The sequence below is a fragment of the Myotis nattereri genome (assembly GCF_964212035.1).
Source record: "Myotis nattereri genome assembly, chromosome: 7".
Taxonomy (NCBI): Eukaryota; Metazoa; Chordata; class Mammalia; order Chiroptera; family Vespertilionidae; genus Myotis; species Myotis nattereri.
This window is the reverse complement of record NC_138082.1, coordinates 58,110,946-58,135,151: the sequence shown is the minus strand read 5'-3', so window position 1 is coordinate 58,135,151 and position 24,206 is coordinate 58,110,946. Positions and strand designations below refer to the sequence as shown.

The 24,206-nt window shown below is 38.1% G+C and overlaps 1 protein-coding gene across 2 annotated transcripts in view; it reads left to right on the top strand.

Annotated features, from left to right (window-relative positions):
* Nucleotides 1-24,206, top strand: part of GPD2 (glycerol-3-phosphate dehydrogenase 2) — a 142,213-nt gene that overhangs the window by 63,671 nt on the left and 54,336 nt on the right. For both annotated transcript variants that reach the window (XM_081095591.1, XM_081095590.1), the window contains exons 4-6: nucleotides 9,909-10,033; nucleotides 11,361-11,458; nucleotides 12,896-13,059. In XM_081095591.1, the coding sequence (XP_080951717.1) occupies nucleotides 9,909-10,033; nucleotides 11,361-11,458; nucleotides 12,896-13,059 (387 nt within the window). The remainder of the gene's footprint in view (nucleotides 1-9,908; nucleotides 10,034-11,360; nucleotides 11,459-12,895; nucleotides 13,060-24,206) is intronic.

Here is a 24,206-nt window from a genome sequence, read left to right as displayed (position 1 = left end):
TTAGTTTATGAATGGGTCTAGCTAGCAATTCTGGAATTCTCACTACAGTTTCTTCAAGTTTTAGGCAGTACAGCACAGTGATTAAGGGTTCAGGTTGTAAACTTAGAATGAATTGGGATAAAATTTTGTCTTCATCCTTTACTAGCACCGTGACTTTCCACAGGTGTCTTTTAAAAAATATTTTTTTTGTAATTGATTTTGGAGAGGAAGGGTCAGGGAAAGAGAGAGAATCATCAACGATAAGAGAGAATCATTGATCGGCTGCCTCCTGCGTGCCCCAGGCTGGGGATCGAGCCCGCTTTCCTGGGCATGTGCCCTGACCTGGAATCGAACCGTGACCTCCTGGTTCATAGGTCCATGCTCAAATCTATGAGCCACGCCTGCTGGTCTCCTAACTGTACAGAGAACTCAGGTTTCTCAGACACAAATGAAGGAATGTAATAACACTCTTTTGCATAATTAAAGGTTTACGAAAAGCAGAAGGTGTGTGCATTGCAAGACAAAAGCAGAAAAGGGAGAGCTTTGGAAAATAGTGCAAACAGGTTTCTACCCCTTCCCCACTTCTACCTTCTCCCACCACGAGGGAATAGAAATTCCTATTTCAGGACAGTAGAATTGCAGCAGGTGAAAGTTTTCTGGACAATGCTAATTAGACTAGATTGCAAGTTTCTACTAAAGTTAATGTGGAGATTTAATGTAATTTTAATTAATATAGTGATTTTCTTTGGCAGGAGTAGAGAAACTTGTGCTAAAGTTTATCTGGAAAAATAAGCCTATGAGACCTACTAGATTAATTTTGAAGAAGAATAATGATAAAGGAGATAGAGATTGGTCAGATATTAAAGTTCTTCTAAAGCTAGTTTAATTAAAATAGTTTTTTTTAAAAGAATAGAGGGATCAGTGAACAAAAGTAAGATTCTAAAATCAATCTAAATACATATAATTTAGAATATGGTAAAGACAACATTTCAGATCTGTCGTTACTAGTTATTAATAAGTGATGCTGGAGTATCCACTTCCCCAAACACACACACACACACCCACCCACACACACACACACACACACCCACACACACACACACACCCACACACCCACACACCCACGCACACGCACGCACACGCACACACACACACACACCAGAAATGTAGCGGTAGCAGACACCCAGAGCCGAGTAGTCAGGCCCCCACAGCCTCTGTACTGCTGGGCTCTGGGGGCTATAAATGGGCAAAGGAATCCAAGATTTCTTTTATCATAATCCAAGATTATGTTTATCATAATCCATGTGGATCAAGGATTTAGCAAAATACTATAAAACTACTATAAGAAAGTATATGCAAATTTTTAAAAAATGGAGTAGGAAAGATGCTTTTAAGCAAGACACCAATAAAGCCATTGGTGTCTTTTGGAAAATCCTGCTAAATTTAATTTCATAAATATAAAACTTTATCTATAGCAGAATTATAATAAACATGTGATACCGAGAAATATTTGTAACATCAAACAGGGTTTGTGCCATAATTATTTTCAACTTTTCTACATCTATTGTTTTAGTATGTTATGGTACACTGCATATACCTGGATTTTTATGCCAAATGGAGAGAATCTACCTTTTAAAGGTGAATTTGATCCATTTCCCTTTATTTGATTCCACATGCATTTATTTTGTATCTTGTTTTTTACTTTACTTTTTCCTCATCCTTTCCCTCTTTTGTATTAAAGCAATGAGTATCGCTTTCTGTTTCCAGACCTTCACCTCTATAGATAGAGTTGCTACCACCACCCAGTCCCATCAGAGACTCTCCCAGAACCAAAGTGAGGCTCCTGCTCCTGTGTTGCTCTCGGGCACCCTGCAGACCAGCTGGTGGTACAGGTGCTGCTCTCCAGCTGTCTGTCTTCCTGCCTCCTGGGCACATCCCAGCTGATAGTGCACAACCCCACAGTGGTTAGGAGGAGCCTTTCACAAAAGCCCGAGCCTTTCTTCAATCCTTGCATTCAAGTGCTAATCTGGCATCTTTACCTTTCCTTCCTGGGAGACTTCTATTCCTCTTACCCTTTAGGAACAGAAATCTTGGTTTCCTTTGCCTGTTTCTAGCCCCAGAGCCAGCAAGACAGAGGCTGTGGGGGCTTGGCTACTCAGCTCTGGGTCTCTGCTACTGCTACGTTTCTGGTCCATGGAGTGTTTATACATATAATTTTCTTTGTGTTTAGAGGAGTTCAAAGCTGGACTTAACAATGCAATATTGATCAAATTTCTATTTATACTAATATTTATAATAGCAAAAAATGGGTGCCTGGATTAATAAATTAGGTACATTCAGTTATTAAAAAGCAATTTATAAGTACTTACAGGGAAAATGGCTAAACTATATTGTAAGTTGAAAAACAAGTTGTGAAAAACACACACCAAAAAACATGTTATGAAGAGTGAGTTTGTTAATTGTATTTGTGTTTAAAGCTAAGCAGTATACAAGTTGTATACTTTCATAAGCTTGGAAAGTTTCTAGTAAGATACAGGGGGCATTTTTATAGTAAATGTTGGTTACCTTTGGGTTTTATAACTAGGAAGCCAGTGATGCATTATTCTCTCTTTGTATGCTTCTGTATTGTTTGGATATTCTTCCTCTCATTGAACATTGGCTGTTTTTATAATAAAACTAGAGGCCCGGTGCACGAAATTCATGTACAGATAGGGTCCGTAGACCTGGCTGGCGATTGGGGCCTTCCTTCCCTTGACTGTTAGCTGCCGGCCAGGGCCTTCCTTCATCCACTCCCTGGTGGTCAGCTCACATCATAGTGAGTAGTCGAACTCCCAGTTGGTCAAACTCCTGAGGGGACAATTTGTATATTAGCCTTTTATTATACAGGAAAGTAAAAAGTAAAAGCAGCAATAGCAACTCCCTTATTTTCATGAAATTATATTATTACAATTAATGCTATGGCTTAATACATTTTTGAGTTGCTGTGTTTTTAAGGAAAACAGAGTATGCTAATGATATGTTCTAACTTCACGAAGTATCTCCGTTAATGGTTTATCTGTTTTCTAGTATAAAAATAGAAATAGGTACTAAATAATACAATATTATACAATTCTATAAAATGCTAACATTCACTGTTAGAAAATACTAGTCCAAAGCACAGGATTCTGATCAGGAGGATTAAAAAGACAGGATTACTTTGCAGCTTTACAGGAGTGTTATATTTTAGAGAAACTGATCCTTCATTTAAAATGTTTAGCCTTTGGGTTAGTCCTTTTTCTTATTAATGGCAATGACTTTTTGAAATACAAGGGTAAGTGCCCAAAGCTTTTCTGAAGATAGATAAACTCCCCTTTCCTTAAATAATATCATTTTTCTTTCATGGGATATGTGGCATTAATACCTGTTCTATAGTACCAATGTACAGAATGTCTCAATTTTTAGATTTGTGTGTTATTACCTTGATGCCTGTGATGGTTATTTCATAGGGATTACTCTTTCCTTTCTATTGAAAAATAGCTAAAGTATGCCATATTTAAAATTTATTCTAGTGAATTAATTAAAGATGTAGAGCTTAAATGAAAATATAATCTTGCAGTTCTATCTGTGACACGAGGTAGGAAATAACCCAAAATTGAATAAGTAAATCATTGTAAATATATAGTGTAATATTATCCACACATTAAAATGAAATAATAGGGAAATATTTATTGACATGGAGAGTTGTTTACACTAAATATTGTTAAATGAAAAACAAAAAAAAGGAATACATCACATGATCCTAATTTGGAAAAATGTATGTATGTGATCATATACATGCATAGAAAATGTGAACATTTAAACACTCAAATGTCAACTGTGGTTGTCTCTGAGTGGTGTGATTACAGGAGAGTTTTATTTTGTTCTCCTTACTTTTTTGCATTTATTATATTGAGCATGTTTTTATGCATAATAAGATAATCAGTAAAAGGCATTAAAATATACTTCTGTTCTATTTTATGCTGTGAAAGTTAAATGTCGTATCATTCCTCCCCTTAGATGGTAATTATCCATCTATATTCATCCAACTCTCTTATTTTAAATTAAAAAACTTTTTAAAATTTCAATTACAGTTGACATACAATATTATACTAGTTTTAGGTGTATAACCTTGATTAGACATTTATATAACTTATGAAGTGATCTATAGACTTATTGGGTTGATCACTTCATCCAGCTGTCTTATTTTTAATTTTTAATATATTTTTATTGATTTCAGAGAGGAAGGGAGAGGCAGAGAGAGATAGAAACATCAATGATGAGAGAGAATCATTGATCGGTTGCCTCCTGCATGCCCCACACTGTGGATTGTGCCTGCAATCTGGGCAGGTGCCCAGACCGGGAATTGAACCATGACCTCCTGGTTCATAGGTCAATGCTCAACCACTGAGCTACACTGGCGGCCACCCAGTGTAGCTGATCCATGAATTGGTTTACTTGGAAGTACTTGGTAGCTAGACCTTCTCATTGAAGTCTATAGGCAAAGCTATAAAGAACTGTATTTAGTTCACACCCCTGCCCCACACAGAAGATACAATTTTAACTTGCTAAGAGATGGGTTGAAAGGTAAAGTTCAAGGTGGCTTTGTTCTTCTACTAGAGCTAATCCTTTTATTGTTTCACCTAAGAATTTTAGAGTAATTTTACTCCATTATTAATACTTCACCACTGTCATGAAATTCCTGAAAATACCTACTAAAAGCAATCAATAATAAAAACAAATAAAGCAATAATAGCATCGTAAATGTTCTGGTTCCTCTCAACAGTGAGCTTATTGATTTCCATAAAGAAGTAACATCTGAAAAGAAAAGAAACGAAAACTATTTCTTATAAAATCTTGAACTAGTTGAATGAATTACCTAAATGGAGGAAGGCCAGCCCTTCATTGCCAGCCATGTGGGGCGGCATTCTCTCTGTTCTGAAGGGAGACCTTTGCGAGCTCCTCAAATACAGCCAGGAGTAGAGGCTTGAAGCCTGGGGACGTTATTTCTGATGTCCTTCAAATTTGTTTTCCTTAAGAATACAAAATGTTAGCATTGATTGTCACTTAAAAATACTGTTCATTCTTTTTGAGAAGATAAAACAGTACCCTCTTTTTACTTCCTTGCTTTATGCTTAATGTATCAGAAAACTAAACTCTTAATTTTAGATCAGTATTTTGTTTTTCTTCGGATCAATAATTTTTGAGGGGAGAAAAAATTTGCATTTTGAGAGGTGGAACAGAAAGGAACATCCTATATAATAAAAGCTTAGTATGCTAAGTGTCTGATCGTCCAGTCGTCCGTTAAACCAATCAAAGTGTGATATGCTAATGATATGCTAAGGCCGTTCAACCACTTGCTATGACCACCAGGGGGCAGACGCTCCGACCATTAGGTTAGCTTGCTGCTGGGATCTGTCCGATCGGGACTGAGCAAGATGGGCTGGATGTGCCCTGGAGCCCTCCTGTGGTCCCTCCCTGGCTGGCCAACCTCCTGTGTCCCTCCCCGGCCCCAGTCCTGCACTGGTGGGGTCCCTTAACCTGGCCTGCGCCCTCTCCCAATCTGGGACTCCTCGGGGGATGTCGGAGAGCCAGTTTCGGCCAGATCTCACAGGCCAGGCTGAGGGACCCCACCGGTGCACGAATTCATGCACTGGGCCTCTAGTGTTAGATAATGGTTAATCAGCTAAGGAATGTATTTTGAGAAACGGTTATAACTTCTAGTAATGTCTTGACTTTACATTGCCTCCCCCCTCTTCTATCATTCTTGTCAACAAAAATAAGAAATTCAGAACATTTAGCATATAGCATCAGTTTAAATTTTTAAAATATTTCTTTTTCTAGACTATTTAGTTTTTTTGTGGTTCCAAAAAACTTTTGGTAATGCTTTTACATTACATTAATATATCAATGTAGCTACAATTTGATTTTCATGTTTTTTGCTCTGGAAGGAGCAGTAGCATTTCTCATCAGGAATCCTGGTGGGTAGCTTGATGATATGACACTGGAAATAATGGGACAAGAAAAACAGCGTGGTTTGACAGAGAAGCCCATTTTAACTTTTGTTGGTATTCACTAGGGTTTCTCACATACGTACATGTGAGTAACTTTTTAAAATGTCCAATACTTGCAAAAGCAGTTTTGAGGCTTTAAAGTGTTAGGTCTCACTTATCTATCCTGAAATATCTTCCTGAGATGGCTTGCTAATTCCTAGAGTAGTTCCCTGCCTCACACTGTCAGTTTGGGAAAGGAAAAAAAAAAAAAGTATTCTGTTAACACAGGTCCATAAAATTCTCTCTTCCTATCCCGCTCCAATATCATCTTTAGCCCTGTAAGGCTGGCATCATCACTGCCCTGCTCCTGCTCTGGCGGGTCCCCCTAAATGCCCTCCTGCCTCCAGCTCTTCTCCTCCAGCCCTGCCCTCCAGGCCCACTCTTAGAGAAATCTTTCTAGAACATTCATCTGATTTCTCAGCTTAAAGCACTTTGGTGGTTCTCCTGATAGGCAGCACAGTAGCATTTCTCAAAAACAATATCTGAGGACCTCTGGAAGATTTTCAGTTTTATTCCTCTTTTTGTGATGATAAAAAAAAAAAATCAGCAAGCACACCCTTGTTCTTCCAAACGGATACCTGGTGACTGAGCACAGGATTCAAGTTCATGCTCATGTGAGAGAATCATTGATTGTCTGCCTCCTGCACGCTCCCTACTGGGGGTTGAGCCGGCAACCGGGGCATGTGCCCTGACCAGGATTCGAATTGTGACCTCCTGGTCCATAGGTCGATGCTCAACCATGGAGCCACACCAGCTGGGCTGATGCCAGATCTTGTACTTTCGAAGGAAGCATTTGCTTCTCAAACTGATCCATGCCTTTCAGCCATGTTCACAGAGGCATTTCCTTTTGAGGAGACTGGATATTACTTCACTTGTGAGACAGTGGCCCACAGGACAGGATCCTGCCCCAAAGTAGACGAAAGCCTCTACTCCTGGCTATATTTGAGGAGCTCACAAAGGCCTTCCTTCAGAGCAGAGAGAATGCCTCCCCACATGGCTGGCAATGAAGGGCTGGCCTCCCTCCATTTAGGTAATTCATTCAACTAGTCCAAGATTTTATGAGAAATAGTTTTTGTTTCTTTTCTTTTCAGACGTTACTTCTTTATGGAAATCAATAAGCTTTATCACTGCTAAGATGAGCTAGAACATTTATGATGCTATTATGTCTTTATTTGTGATAGGCCTTTTACACCCCCCCCCGCCCCCCCCCCCCCCCGGCCTTCCCATCGCCCCTTGAACCCTGCACTCCAGCCCCTGAGGAGGGACAAGTGGCTGCTACAAAAGTTGGGCCATTTCAAGCATTTGCCTTTTTCTTGCTTAAGCTGATCTTGGCCAGTGATCCACTTTCCCTCCATCTCTCTGCAACACACTCCTCTGTAGACGCAGCCTTTCTTGAACACCCATCCTACATATTTAAAAACTCCTGCCTCGGCTGTTGTTCTTGTTCTTAGAGGGAATTGTGCCATCAATAAACTACCCTAAAACGCAGTGGCTTGAAACCACATTTATTATCCCAGTTTCAGGGGGCCAGGCGTCTGCGTGTGCTCCTGGCCTGCCTCTGGCTCGGAGCCTCTCACAGGATGCAGTGCTTCCGAGCAAGTCACATGCTTGTTGGCAGGACCAGGGCCTCACAGGTTGTTGGCCCGAGGCCTCCATTCCTCATGACCTGCTGACTGGGGCGTCCTGCGGTTCCTTGACTCAACATGGGAGCTTGCTTCTTCTGAGCGAATAAAAAGGACAAGGAAACTTTTGTAACTAAACATGAAGTCATGTGCCATCGTTCTTGCTGTGCCCCACTCATTAGAAGCAAGGCACGAGGTCCAGTCCACACACCAGGGTGGGGGATTAGACACTAGAAAGTGGGCATTATGGGGCACTAAGATGCCCTCTACCACAGCCAGCAGGATGCCTTTGGGCAGGCCCACTCGGGGAGCCAGGGGCTGGCTTGGAGGCTGCTTGACTGTTCTCAGTCTGATGTCCCTGCCTCTCATGGTACGGGCGTCTCAATGCCAAGACTGTGGTTCCGAGGTTGAAAGAGAGGTCTTTATTATACAATCTGGCTCTTAAATGTCATTTGAAAGTCACATCCCCCCACCCCTGACCCCACCCCCAATCTGATCACAACTGAAGAGAAACAGTCTAGTTTAGAGCTAGAAAAACTCTGTGTTAGACTTACTAAGGCAAGGTGATATAGCTCACCAAGACAGTGCATTTGTAAGAGAATACAAATGTAATCTTGATTACACTACTTTGAGGCTTATGTCCTGAATTTACCTGCTAAGCCAGAGTAAGGTAAGAGTCCTCTGTATTTTCAAATGTAGTACCTATGAAATCCGGTGGCACTTTCTGCTCCTCTCTTTGGCCTGGGAGCTACTTGACACCTCAGTCCATGCCTAATTCATTTCTGGCATCATCACTTAGCTCTAAGTTGGCACTAAGCTCTCAATATTCTTAAGTACTAATTTGGTATAGTTTATTTTTTATTTTTTTATAATGCACCCAGTACTACATTTACTAAACTCTGATAGGGTATTCATACTTGAGAATTTTACAGATCTTTCTCTGGCATAAATGCTTAAAAGAGGGACCTGGGTCTATGATACCTGTAATTTCTGTGTTATTTAGCTCCTTAGTTAGAGCATTAGCACTTTTTGCCCTTGGAATCAAAGTTCTCTTCTTTCCTCTCCACGGCTTCCAAATATTTTGTCCTTTTGAGTCAAGGGAATTGGCCTGATTTTATGATGACATTTGGGTACGATATTTAAACTGTTAAAAGTTATAAAAACGACCCTTTGGTATTAAATGTAATGAATGGCTCTGAATTGAATACACGCACAAGTTCTCTTATATGAGCTTTGTGAGCCCAAACTGCTCCAGTTACATATTCTCATTGTAATTGGATTCCATGACATTCTCTCATCCCCAAGAGTATGCCAGGCCATGAAAATTCCTCATGGCTCGGTGTTGATATATACTTTGGGCCTTTTGAAGTTTTGAATTTCATCTCTAACTAGCGTATGGGTCTCACAGTACTGCTGCTCCTACCCAACGCTGGAGAGATAGGGGTGTCTCTGCAAGAAAACCAAACCAAACCAAACTAATTTAATCTCTAAGAGATTTGTTGCATCCCTCACAGGAAAGGGGGGGGGGGGGCGGCTTCTGGAACTGACCTTTCTTTGCCCAGCCTCACCTTTACCAAGAATATTGTCCTTCCTTGGTTTCATTTGTTCTGGCTTGTATTTTTCTTTGTAAGTCCACAATATTATGCTTGGATGTCTTACATTAGACCAGGAACTCCTCAATATCAGGGGTTAATTTTCTTCTTCTTCTGTTGTGATAGCTTTGATCTCTTTTCCCATTTTATAACCTCTAAAACAACATTCTAGAAATAGGAGCCAGCACATGCGAGGGCTAGTCTAGACTCATTGATGATGCGTTAGAGTAGATTGGAGATGTGGGGCTGGAACATGCCTGGACTCCTGTAGTGAGGGATGAATGGGAGTTCCAGAAGGACTTGTGAAAATGACTGAGTTAGCCTCCTGGGTAAAGATGGGCACAGGCTCTCCTTGGACCCTCTAAAAGCACCAGAGTTTGTGACTGCCCTGAAATTGTACTGCGATATTTCCTAGTTGTGATTCATTCACCGTTTAATATGCTTCTAGTTCTGCTTTGACTTTTCCCCCAGGAAGAGACTCAAATCTCTTCATTATAATATAGACAGTGTACCGCACTTGGAATACAAATTTATCCATGTTCAGAGTAATTTTTCTTGTGATTGTCTCTACCCTGGAGAAGCGCCTTTAATGAATTACATACAAATTGTGTAATTTAAGAAGTTAATTTGGTTTTCTGGTTACACAGGACTAAAAACAGCCCTTGTAGAAAGAGATGATTTCTCATCGGGGACCAGCAGCAGAAGCACTAAATTGATCCATGGTGGTGTGAGATATCTTCAGAAGGCTATCATGAAGTTGGATATTGAGCAGGTAATTGTGTATGCTGGTTGTTAAACAAAAATTGCGACTATGCTTTTTTCTACCCAATTAAATCAGTTTTTTTCTTTTAATGGCTCCTAACATTTCTTCCTGTTGGAAATACCTATTTAGTGTAGTCTGCTGGAATATCTTTCAGGAGAGGCGTGCGGGTTCTTTCCTGTGGTATTATGTTTATGGGCGATCGGGGGCTTTTTCTGCACAGGCATGTCAAAGTAGCAGATTTACAAAATCACTTTTGGGGGTGTTGCCTTTTAACAACGGTGATTGTTTTTTTTTGTCTTCTTTCTTTTTTTGTTTTTGTTTGCCAATAGCCACCAAATTGCTACTTCCCCAGAGTAATACAGGGGAAGTATTACTCTGTATTACTGTGCTGTAATACGGGGGGGGAGGGGGGGTATTAAATTGATCCTCTTAACTGAAACTGCAGCCGTACGTTAATCTTGTCGCTGACATTCTGAAGGAAAGATGATCTGAGTCATGCTTTTCTTATGTCACACATTATTGTGTCCAGTCTGCCACCACTTGAAAACTGCCAAGGCAGTGTGGAAGATGACATTTCCCAGAGGGCTAAAAAAAAAAAAAAAAATCAGCTGAACTCGGTATCTGTCTTCCGTACGGGAAAAACACAGCAGCACTAACTTGACACTGTCACTTGTGAATCTGTCCCTTTTCTTCGGTGTCTCTGCGACATCGTGATGGCTGCAAGGAAAAGAGCATAGGGTTTAGAATCAGATGGCCTGGCATGTGTTCCCGTTTACTTACTCAATTTTTAGGAGCCTCGTTATTCTCATTTGTAAAATTAGTATCATACTTGTAATGCTGGTTCTCCAGAGGGGTATTCTAAGGACCAAAGGAGTTAAGAGATAAGCTTTTTTGTAATAATCTATAAAATACTGTGCAACGCCTAAGCATCATCTCTGCTTGGGGTCGTGGAGGCCAGAAGGGGATGTGTAGCATGCATTTGAACAATCTGTTGTCTCTTACATGGGGAAATATTACAGGGGACTGAGAAAAGGGACAATTTAGAGAATGCAAGATAAATTGTTATAATAATCTTGTAACTCCAGTCAGGAAAATATCTTACACCTGGGAGCTCTGACAGCATGTTTTTCTCCTATGCAAATACAGTTAAGGCTTCTAAAAAATCTCCCCGGTTGACAGCATGATGTATTATTAGAAATCTGATTAGGGGGGAGCTACCCTCTCTCAGAGGTAGAGAGGTTTCTGTGTATCAATCAGTTGGCGGGGTGTCTATTTGCCATTTGAAAATATTATGATCTGTTACTGCCAAACTAATTTTCTCTGTTTTGCTTTTCAGTATAGGATGGTAAAAGAAGCCCTTCACGAGCGCGCCAACCTACTAGAAATTGCTCCCCATTTATCAGCTCCGTTGCCTATAATGCTTCCAGTTTACAAGTAAGCATTTTGGTAGCATCTATACACATTTGCTTATCTGAGGTTAATAGAGAACAACACAGTTTTAATGGAAATATTCCCTCAGTTTGTATTTCTTAATGTGGTTTTAATTAATCGCAGTCTTCAATCATGCTCAAATACTTTTCCTTTGTTGTATTAAAAGTGTGACTTTTCCTAAATCACTCCCTACTGACCAACCTCCAAAGGCTACATCTTGAAGGCAAAGGGAGCTGTGCCCTGTATTTATAATTAGTAATTTCTCACGGCAGTTTCTGGCAGGATATAGGTTTGCTTTGAGGAACGTAAGAGGCCCATTTGAAGACTGAAATGCAGAGCCCCAAAGTAGCCTGCTGCAAAATCTGAGCCTCGTATGTACCAACTCTAAACCTGAATCATTCTGGATCATTTTCAATATGTGTATTAACCCAAACTTTGTTTAGAAGTGTCAGATATTGCTGGCAGGCATGGCTCAGTGCCTGAGCATCCACCTCTGCACCAGGAGGTCTTGTTTCAGCTCCTGGTCAGGGCACATGCCCGGGTTGCAGGCTCAGTCCCCACTGTGGGGCGTGCAGGAGGCAGCCAATCAATGATTCTCTCTCATCTTTGATGTTTCTGTCTTTTCCTCTCCCTTCCTCTCTGAAATCAATAAACAAAACATTTTTTTAAAAAGTGTCAGATTATAAATTATAAAACCCATTTTCCTGATATTGTTAAAGCTATTCATGAAGTTGCCTTAAATTAGAGTACAGGTAATATGAAGAAGTGGATTCTCTAACTTTGTTAGCTATGAGTGTTGTGGGGGACCTAGAAACAGATTTTACAATTGTCCATATTTTGTCATAGATTGCTTAGGACACCTTAAGCCAGTGATTCCCCACCCTGGGGATCCATTAGCGTCACCCAGGCCCCTTCCTCGTTTAGCTAAATCAATCTCTAGACATGTGAAGCCTAGGCATCTGTATTTATTTTTGATGCTCTCCAGAGAATTCTAAAATGCAGCGAGGTCAAGAACCATTGTCTTCCAGGTGATTCATTGGAAGGCTTATGGATTCATTCACTTACATCAGGGGTCCTCAAACTACGGCCCGCGGGCCACATGCAAATACAAATATTGTATTTGTTCCCATTTTGTTTTTTTACTTCAAAATAAGATATGTGTGTGAGCAATTTGCTCATAGTTTTTTTTTAAACTATAGTCCGGCCCTCCACGGTCTGAGGGACAGTGAACTGGCCCCCTGTCTAAAAAGTTTGAGGACCTCTGACTTACTTAGTTCAGCTGGGCTTTTGTCAACAACAGCGGTGCGGTTCTGTTTCTTTCACAGTACACTTCTAGCCATATTTTGCTTTTCTTAAATGAAACATATCTAAGAACTTAAAGTGACATTCTGTAATGCGATACACTGTCTAAAGAAACCTTTCCCCCTATTTATGCTGTAGGTGGTGGCAGTTACCTTACTACTGGGTAGGAATCAAAATGTACGACCTGGTGGCAGGAAGTAACTGCCTGAAAAGCAGTTACATCCTCAGCAAATCGAGAGCCCTGGAGCATTTCCCAATGCTTCAGAAGGACAGGCTGGTAGGAGCAATTGTCTACTATGATGGTATGTGTTTTTTTGTTTTACAAGATACTTTACTCTCACTCATGACCCTTACAGTGTATTGTTAATGAGACAGTTTTGCATTCTTAATTTTAATGTGAATCTTACACAACACACAATACACACACCCACTCACCATTTTCTCCGATACTAGCTTAACACCTCCGCATTGTGTTTGCTTTTCATATGTGTAATTTTTCATATTTCTTTTCTGCTTGGGTTTCTACTTTGTATCTTATGGTTGGTTTGGTCCATTTTCCCTCATTATGAATTTGGACCCCACCTTCATGTCATTTAATTGGTTATATGTTTGCCAGTGACTATATTACATGGAATGAATATATTACAGTGTTGAAAGGAGCTGAGGATCTGTTAGGTTTTCTAGATGAAACCTCTATTTTCAAGGGGTTAGAAACCCAGAGAAAAATGCCCCCTGGGCTGAAATGGACAAGTTTGTAGTTTGCACAGGACACAATTCTTGAACATATAATTTATGATGAAGGTGGATGAACACTGCATTTATTAAACCAATCCCTCTGTTTTTATTGCTTATTTTATTGTTGTTGGATGTTTTCTAATAGTGATATTATTTAGTATCCATTTGCCATGTGTTCAATGTTCATTTTGTGTGTGAGCAATATAATTTTGTATACTTTTATTTGAAGGAACTCACCACTTATATTTCCAGATGGACCACAATACAGCATAAAGTAAAACAGGAAAAGCCATTTGTGAAAATTTTTATAGTTTTATAGGGTGTGTGGAATTAGCAAATAGTCCAAAGGTGTTTATTTACAAGGAAATAACTGGATATAGATATTGTATATGTTCAAAAAGTCTTATAAATTTTGTGACACAATAGGTTCTATAGCTCAGTGAGTTTTTTAAATTTCCATTATGTGATGTTTGTATTTCATGTTAGGTATCTAAACTCTTAGTGTGAAATATATCTATATTTAGGAGGCTTTGATATTTATATTACTTCATATTATAGTATATCCTCAAGACCATCCTATCTCCCCCAAGTGTTAGATAGCTAAGTAGTTAGCCGTCTGTTAGGCTTTCATGTGGGAATACAAAAAGTGTATGTGCAATGGGGACAAACTCAAGAAAATATCCTAGGAGCAACATTAGGGAAATGTTAAGGGTCTTAGGCAAACATTAGAAGCTAGAAAATTCGCAGTGCCCATCAGTATCTGAACATGACGGAGGGCAGGGGCCACTTATCTACACTTTTGGTACCCTTGATAGGATATATGTTAAGGACAACCTTAACTGTGAATTTGCTTTCTCAGCATCGGACCCTAATGCTAGTCCATTGTAGTTTACCGGGTGATTACATTGAAGAGGGTTTGGTCCAGGAGGAGGAAGAAGGCATTCTACTCATCCTGACGTGGAAGTGTTGTATTCTTTGCCTCTTACTGCTGAGCCCTCCTGCACAGTCCCTCTAGACTTGCCCATGTGAGGATGCTAACTACTTTTACTGTTTGCTTGGTTTTGTTTTTAATGTGTGCATATCTGAATCTCCTGAAGAGGATTCTTAGTGGATATCATATCTGATTTTGTGGCATCTTGTCTTACGTTGGCTTTAATATTGTTATGAATTATAAGTTCTTTTTTAAAATGTTTTTATTGATTTCAGAAAGAAGGAGAGAGAGATAGAAACATCAGAGAATCATTGTTGGTTGCCTCCTGCAGTCCTCCTCCCCACCAAGGATTCAGCCCGAAACCTAGGCATGTGCCAGGACTGGGAATTGAAACGTGACCTCCTTCCTGGTCCATGGGTTCAACCATTGAGCCACACTGGCCAGGCGAATGAACTATAGATTCTTAAAATTATAGATTCTTAAATCTATGTCACACACGCAAAAAACAAACACAAGGCCCTATTAGAATCAAGGGGATCAAGAATTTCTTTAATTCCGAATTGGCTCTTACAGTTTGTTTTAGGTTGCAAAATTGAGTTTAGCAAAGATTACCAAAAAATTTAAAAATCATTATGAAAATAATTTCATGTTGACATTTGGAAATTTATTTTAAAATCTTAAAGTCTTGAATAGAAAGAGTAAAAGTAATTATATTCTAGTCCTTTGAAATAATTTTCTTTTAATCCTTGTTCAGAAATGATACAGGCCCACCTGTGTCACTCTTGAGGTAAATTAAAACAAGAATGTGAACTAAAGTGTAGTTCTGTGATTTCCCAGCTGTGCTCACAGATAGGACAACTCCTGGTGATGAGCAAATTAAATAGCAACATGGAAATAGATACACTAGGGAGCATATAGGTAAAGGAATTAAATGCCGTAAATATATACTCAGAGAAAGGAAAGAATGCCTTACCCCTGTCAAAAAATAACATCAGCATCCTGTTACCAAAGTATTTCAGAGGAAAATAACTTCCTGAACGTTTACTTTTGCAAACAAGGTCTAAAATTGTAATGCATAACATAAACCTTTCTTAACAAGAAAAAAAAATATTCTCCATAACTAACCATTATGAGACTGTAGTAACAGTCACCCAGATGGTTTCAAATGTATTTGAGCTTCTTGAAATAACCTTTTTTTTTAATTTAAAAAATATTTTATTGAGGTGAAATTCACATAACAAAATTACCATTTTAAAGTGAACAGAAGTAATATTTATACCTCTCATCTTGGGGAAAATCTTGATTATGATAAAAAAAAAGAAAGTGGCAAAAGCAATTGAAAGAACTTTTAAATGCTACCAGAAGTTTTGTGAACGAAAACCTCTTATTAGTGATACATTAGACCAGTGATGGCGAACCTTTTGAGCTCGGCGTGTCATCATTTTGAAAAACTCTAACTTAACTCTGGTGCCGTGTCACATATAGAAATTTTTTGATATTTGCAACCATAGTAAAACAAAGACTTATATTTTTGATATTTATTTTATATATTTAAATGCCATTTAACAAAGAAATCAACCAAAAAAATGAGTTCGCGTGTCACCTCTGACACGCGTGTCATAGGTTCGCCATCACTGCATTAGACAGTTACATCAGCACCAATGAAAAGTGAAATGTAGGCGTGTGGAAATATAGTGAGATGGACTAGAAAACATTGCCATTCACTTGGACTGATGGCTGAGACAGTCTAAGGTTCCTTCCATAATGAGATGTTGAGCTAGCTGAAGATGTTCCCTCTAAAGTATGAAATGTACAAAGGTAAAAAAAATTTTCTTAATTACTCATAAGGACATTTCATCCTAAATAAATAGAGATGGCCATTGCATATGATTAAGGCAAAATATATTCCCTCTACACAAGTCCAAAGGGTCATAAAAATAATTCCATATTTTTTAAAATGTAGTAATTATAGTGTCTGTGCTCAGCAAAGGCATGATCCATTGCCATGTTTTGTTGTTAACTGCTGAAAACAAACTCACACATATAGAGGAATAGCTAGCTACCTTTTCCTTTTTTTTTTTTTTTTTTCAGTGCAAAGTAAATGTCAGATTTCTCAGTAAAATCCATATGAAATGAAAGTTGGAGTAGGAAGTGACATACAAGCTTATATTTTCTTTTTATATTCTGCTAGAGAAAACATACAGTCAGCTTACTGATTTTCTGACTGAGACATGTCCGAGTGTTTCCTATCTGCTCCTTGCCATCTCCTACCAGAGCGCCATTAGCTGACCCCGACCATGGCCATGACCACTGGTCAGGGGTTCACCAGATAGAGTGTGTGACTGATCCAACTCTCCCAAGTGAGCGAGAAGTGTTGAAGGCCTGACAGGCTTGGGTGACTTGTCCAGCTGTGAGATTAAGTGAACCAGCTGGGGAGAGGAAGCAAGTCTCCTCAGGACCTTATTTTGTCTTCCTCTGTCAACTTCTATCTTTCTGTTCCCAGAGGAGATCTTTGATGCCATACCTCTTGGACTCCAGTCATCCGATTCAGTGCACAAAAAGTGAGATATAACTAAAAATCATTAAATATTTAAAACCATTAAATTCCTCCATTAAGCTTCTCTAAGATACAACTGGAGAACAAAATTACAGCTTTAAATTCTTTCTTTTGCGAGTCCAGTCATGGACACAGAGAGTTGTCTGTTATTTCCTACCTGATCATGCCCTCAAGTATTCCTTGTGCACATATGAAAATAGCAACCTACAAGAAATTACATTAGCTTTCCTAATGTAAATAAAAATTAGTTATATCCGTGTTTCAAAGGGGGGAATTACAACCCAGGTTTTCTTAGAATATTCATTTTTATTCCAACGCAAAACTCACAGCATACTAATAGATGAATTCTGCTGGCGAGAGAGCAAAGCTAATTTAATCTCAGACTCCCCTGAGGTAAATGTAGTTCATGGTCCTGCCCCTGCCCCAACCTCAGCTATAATCCCTGGCTCCTGGAGGTAGGAATGCACTGGAGTGAGGAAAATTCTGCAGCAGGATATAATGATCCAAAATGACAGGGACAATAATGACAATGAATTTCATGTCTCCCAGTCATGGGCTGGAGATGCTTGACTAGGCTGACTCATACAATTAAATTGTTACAGGTACAGCAGGAGATGCAGTTAGCTCTGTGCTTTGGGGAACGATGCCTCTGGCAAGAGGCATATTGTGGCATCCAGACTCTTTTGTTAGGAACAAACTATTGCTCCTCTAGGCATGCACCTGCAATTGTACACTTGAATAAAGAAAGCCTGGGCTAAAGACAAGTCGTTTAAGGTGTTGATTTTATCTGCTTTGAAAGCTTAAAAAAATCAATTACCCAATAACAGAAAGGTGATATTTTTTGGTCTTACTGTTTTGTTTTTTTGTTGTTGTTGAAATCCTGGAACTTAAGTCAAATCCAAAGATGGTGCCTTTAATCCTCATTTACATTATATGCAAACAGCATTGTTGAACTAATTGGATGTTATCTACTTTGCATATGACAGACACATCAATTTCTTCAGAGGAATAGAAATAGGTTGAAAAAGTAACTGAATGATGAGGATTTACAAACAAAATAGCAGTGCTATTATGCAAGTTTAGTTACCTGCTTCTTATTGCAGTTCTTATAAGTCTTATTGCAGTTCTTATAAGTGTATCACTCATTTGTGGAATATAGAGAACAACATAGACTGATGAACAGGGACAGATCCAAAGACAGAGAAACAGCGATCAGACTATTAATCCCCAGAAGGGAAAGTAGGGGAGGGAGGGGGGCAAAGGGAAGAGATCAACCAAAGGACTTGTATGCATGCATATAAGCTAAATCAATGGACATGGACAACAGGGGGATGAGAGCATGAGTTTGGTGGGGGCGGGGGGGGGGGGGGGAATGGGGTTTAATGGGGGAGATTACATTTGTAATACCTTAACTAATAAAGAATTTTTTTAAAAAAATAAGTGTATCGTGACCTCTAACATGGTATGAGTGAGCCTCATGGGTGCACAAAACCATCCACTGCTTGTAGGAAGAAGATATTAGAATTCCTACTTAGATCTACTTCTATCAATATTACAATCCCTACTTAGATCTATTTCTATCAAATTCCATATAAATGTCCTTTTATAGACTGGCCTGTGTGACTGAGTAGTTCAGGAGGTCATGGTTTGATTCCGGGTCAGGGCACATGCTGGGGTTGTGGCCCAATACCCAGTAGGCGGTGTGCAGGGGGTAGCCGATAAATGATTCTCATCATTTATGTTTCTATCTCTTTCCCTCTCCCTTCCTCTCTGAAATAAAATATATATATAAAAAATAAATATAAAACCTGTTATATATGGTTCAAATGTCTATAATATGTAAGTACAGTAACATATATATATACATTTATATACTGTATATGTATATGTATATACACACACACAATAATACAGATATGTATTTATAAATAAACATCCATATTGAGGTCATATGTTGACATATGCTATACTTTTGTAATACTTGACTTAATTTTTCTTTTTTGAACTACTGGGTTGGTAATTTGTCATCATGTTATGTTTTGGTAACTGACTAATTTTACTCTTATCAAGATAGATGTATTCAGTGAAAGGAAAAATTCCTCTAGAAGAGTAAACATTACCAAATCCCTCCCTTTATTTCTCAAGGTTCAATTTCTAGGAACTTTGATGGAGGGGTCTAGGAAAAAACAAACCCAAAATCTATTGACTAAGAGGGTTTACTACCTTGAGAACCTCAAAATTGTCAGAATTTGACATGATAGATTAAGACCTATTTATTGTTTTTATTTCCATCTTAAAGTAAAGATATAATAAATTTATTTTAAAATGTAAAGTTATATTTGCCAACAGTTTTCGAGGCTCCTTTTCAGATCCTTATTATTGTACATACTGAGGTTTAAAATTGCATAGATATTGATACATACAAAAAACTATAACACACATACACACATACACACAGTCTTCTTCTTTATATTATATAAATATTTAAAAATAGTCTGTTGTTTAGTTTTATTTTTAAACTTTGTAAAAGTATAATGTGATTAGTTATATAAGTTGATGTGAACACTTTGGAAAACAATTAGACCCTCACAGTAAAGTTGAGCATGCGTGTTATACCTTGTGATTCAGTAATTCTCCTGCTAAGTTTATGCCCAGGAGATAAGTACAGAAAAGTTCATTGCAGCACTGGGTATAATTTCAAAAGAGGAATAATGAAAACATCTACCAAGAGACAAATGAATAAATAACCTACAGTGTAGTCACATTATGGAGTAAAACACAGCATTGAAAGTGAATGAATGAAGCTGAACAAAACAGATGAGTCTTAGAAAAAAGAATGTTGAAAATGCCACAATAACTTGTCTCACAATTGTAAGTATCACAATCATACTTGCGAATTGCTTTCCACAGTATTGTAGTGCAGTTGAAACAATAATATGGAAATAGACACCTTAAGTTTACTAACTTTATTGAGTTTTCAGCCCCACATTTTACATTTATGACTTTAGGTTTTTATAATACCTAACTCATAGGGTGTTTTAAGGTTTAGATGAATTAATAAGTGTAAAATAACATTATAGAACATTATTCAAATATTAATTGTTTTAGTGGGGTCAACTTCATGGGTAATCTACAGTATATCAAATTCTTCTTTTCATGAAAACGTTCCAAAGGGAAGCATCAGTTCCACTAATGTCCCTGTATAAATTTAAAATTTGCGGCTTTCCCCAGATAAGTTTGTAAAACATTCTTAGGAAAAAGGAACATGTTGTGCAGATAAACATGTTCCACGTACATATATAATTTTTGAAATTTAAGAGTTAGAAAACACATTCTAAAAGAACTTATTTTAAAATTTTTCCACCTCTTTAGACACTAATTTAAAACACATTTGTTTTAATAGTTCTCCTTGCTCATCTGCACATACATTAAATGTATAATTTTTATCTTGAGTTCCTATTATCAGTTTTCCATTGTATTTCTTATCTTGTTTTCTGTGAGTTACATAAATGAAACTGACATTATTGCTCATATAGCAGGCATTTTATTTTTTTATTTTTTTTTTTGCCCCCGAATGTTGCCTTTTTGCTATTCAATCTATCTGGATACCAACTAATGCTAAATGAAGTTTGACATGTACCCCTAAGAAACGAAACTTATAAATTGTGGCTTCAAAGGAAACCTTGAATAAATAGGACACATTTGTGTCCACCCAGGCTAACATCTAACATATGCTTTAGCTTCCTGAGGATGAGACAGAGCAAAATAGCCCCTAGGAAAGTTTACAATTGTTTATTGCTCATTTGACTAGTATGTATTAAATACCAGGCTTTCATTCTCTTATAATTAGTTTTATTAAAGAAAATGAAAAGCACTAAAAGGTAAATTTGATCAGGTGTAGGATACTGAGATAGTAGTCATCCATATTATGCTTTGTATATAAAGGCTTAAAAAACAGTGCTAAATTCACCAATAGTAGGGTTTTTATGCATAGAAGTTGTTTGAGCATGTAGTTCTGGTATATTTATGTAAGTTGTCTACTTCTCACTGTTGCTAGTTGACCCTTTTTGAAAAGATGTAGGATCAAAGGCAATTGCTCTTGTATCACCCCTTCTTCCTAGTTTACTCACTCATCCAAAATATATATTTATGGAGCTCCTACTATTTTTCAGACACTGTGCCTGGCATTAGGGCCAAATGCAGTAAGGACAGAGTTCTGAGCTTTCGAATTCTGAGAGAGTTCACTGCGTGGATGCCAGATCTTATGCCAAACACATGGTCCCCACTACCAACAATGTTTTACATTTGTAGAGCAGAGTGTAGTTTTCAAACCATTTTTTCCTCCATAAATTATGTTAGTTGACCCTGCTCAGTATGTATGCTGGAACAGGATATTATGATCCCTGTTTTAAAGGAGAAGGGTATCATAGCTGAATATTTGGATCAGTATTTTGGACACGTGGGGATGTAAAAGTGATTTTTTTTCTTGGCTAGAAAGAAAGAGTTTTTACAAAGTATGGATTATAACATCATGGCTTCTTGAAATCTGTCATGTACTTTAATAAAAAACTGCAAATATAATGAGATTAATAAAATGAACTTCCCATTTCAACACAAAATCTCATGGCTTACATTCATCTATACTCCTATCTACTTCCTACTGCCCCCAGATATTTCATCCATGAATATTTTACTTTGTATCTTTAAAGGATATTTGTTCTTTAAAATACAACCACACCTAAGATGTTTGACAATAATTTCTTAATATCAGGTCATGTACATATGTCCCCCTGTAGTCTTATAACCTTAATCAGCTCCTGACTAAATAAAATAAAATAAAATAAAATAAAAATTAACCTATAAAACAAACAAAATCTTATTTAAGGTTCATATATGTCAATTCATTCTTTTTACCTAATAGGTTTTCCATGCCTTCATTTGTTTCCTTATGGTTTTATTTACCAGTTTCCTATATTTCTTGGTCATTGGTAGTTAGGCCTGTTCCATTAATCTGTTGCTGCGTAAGCCACCCAAACTTAGTGGCTTCAAACGCCAGTGAACTCTCTGAGTTCTGAGGATGGATGGGCTCGGCTGGGTTTCTCACTGGGATCCCTCTAAGTAAGATGGCAGCTGAGGCCCGAGTTTTTCTTAAATGTCTAGCTCCTGGGCTGAGAAGGCTGGAACAGCTTGGGGCTAGCTCCTCATCTGTCTCACTGGGGCTTTTCTACATGGCCAGGTTGGACTTGTACGTAGTCAGACTTTATGTCGTAGCTGGCTTACCCCGATGAGTGTACCAAGAGACCAAGGCTTAAATGCAAGTCTTCTTCTGACCTTGGGAGTTATAGTGTCACTTCTACCACATTCTGTTAATTAAAATGAATGAAAGGGGCAGTCTAGGTTTAAGGGGTAGGACAATATAAAAGCAAGAAAATAGGAGGCATAGTTTATTGGGGAGAGATGGGAGACATCTTTGGTGGCTAACTACAAGGAGGCTGGATCTCAAATTGTTTTATCAAAAACACTTTATAGGTATTGGTGTGACTTTCTGTCTTCCTTTAAAAAAAAAAAATCAGTCATTATAATCATTGCCTAGATCAATTAATAGTATTTCATTAGAGGTTAAGAGGCTACAACATGGTATTTTCCTAACTCTCTTTCCTTCTTTATTTATATGTTGGATTTGTTATAATGTTCCTGCATCAGTTGTTTGCCTACCTTGTTACATTTTGTATAACATGTCTGGATAAATGCTTGAGTTTTTCCATTAATTGCTAGTTTTTAAAAATAAAGAGTTGGTGTTCCTGTATTCTCCAAATGTTATGAGAAATTTTTTTGACTACCAACTACACTCATGATATCAAACATATTTGATGTGTGTCAATTCCTTACGTATTGATGTTCAAACTGTCCTATCTCTGGCCTCTGGGCACCTCCTCAGGTTGGCCCTTTTAATACGCTGTCAGTGGTGGATGATGACTTCTGTGTTATCTGGTATCACAAGTTATATTCAGGCTCTTCTTGAAACTTTCCTGCCCTAGACTTAGAAGCAACCGTTTCTTCAACAAGCTGTGATTCCTTCCTGTTCGAGATGCTAATCAGAGACCATAATCTCTTTGCTATGGATGTTCATTGCTACTCATTGGTCATTATTTCTAGGCCTTGGAGTAGAAAAAAATAAGAAAAATGTTTTGTTTAAAGAAGAAAAACATCCCCTGGATGGGCGGCTCGGTTGGTTGGAGCATTGCTCCCTACACTATTGAAGGTCCTGGTCTGATTCCTGGTCAGAGCACATACCTATATTTTGGATTCAATCCCAGTCAGGGCACCTGATTGATGTTTCTCTCTTCTTTCGCTCTTCCTCTTTCTAGTACATATCCTTGGGTGAGGATTTAAAAAAAAAGAAGTAAAAGAAAACATGATGAATTCTTAGACATAATTCCACTTAAAATTCAGGAGTAGATGCCTTTTATTTAACCTCATCAGTCATTATCTCTAAAAAAATCACTGAAAGCAGTTTAAGATTTTTGTTGTTGTTCTTAGAGTATATGCCTGCCAATGAGGATATGTAGACAGATTACTGTATTTTAAAGCTACTTGACATAGTTCCTATTAGTGTTTTTATGTCACTAACTCAAGTATAATAAATCAGTTTAATTTTGCTTTAGATCATTAAGAATTTATTTATTTATTACTTTTTTTTTTAATTTCAGAGAGAAAGGGAGAGGGAGAGAGAGAGAGAGAGAGAGAGAGAGAGAGAGAGAGAGAGAGAAACATCAATGATGAGACAGAATCATTGATTGGCTGCCTCCTACATGCCCCACATGGGATCGAGCCCACAACCCGGGCATGTGCCCTGACTGGGAATCAAACCGAGAACTCCTGGTTCATAGCTTGATGCTCAACCACTGAGACATGCTGGTCAGGAAGGAATTTATTTTTTTTAAGCTGTGCTCTTGCATAATAATTATGTAAAGTACAGAGTTTCAAGGTAAAAATAAATGTAAACACTGTTCAAATAAGGCTAACTTCTCTCCCTATGCCCTCCACCATATTCCCTTCTTCTTAAATATAAGGTTTTTGTTTTTTAAGAATTTTGGTATATCTTTTCATTGTATGTATGTATATGTATGCATATCTGTATATTATATGTATAATTATGTTTGCTCCCTTTACCATTTCTTAGCTAATATTAGTGCCTTAGTTTCTCTCCCCCCCCCCCCCCCCCC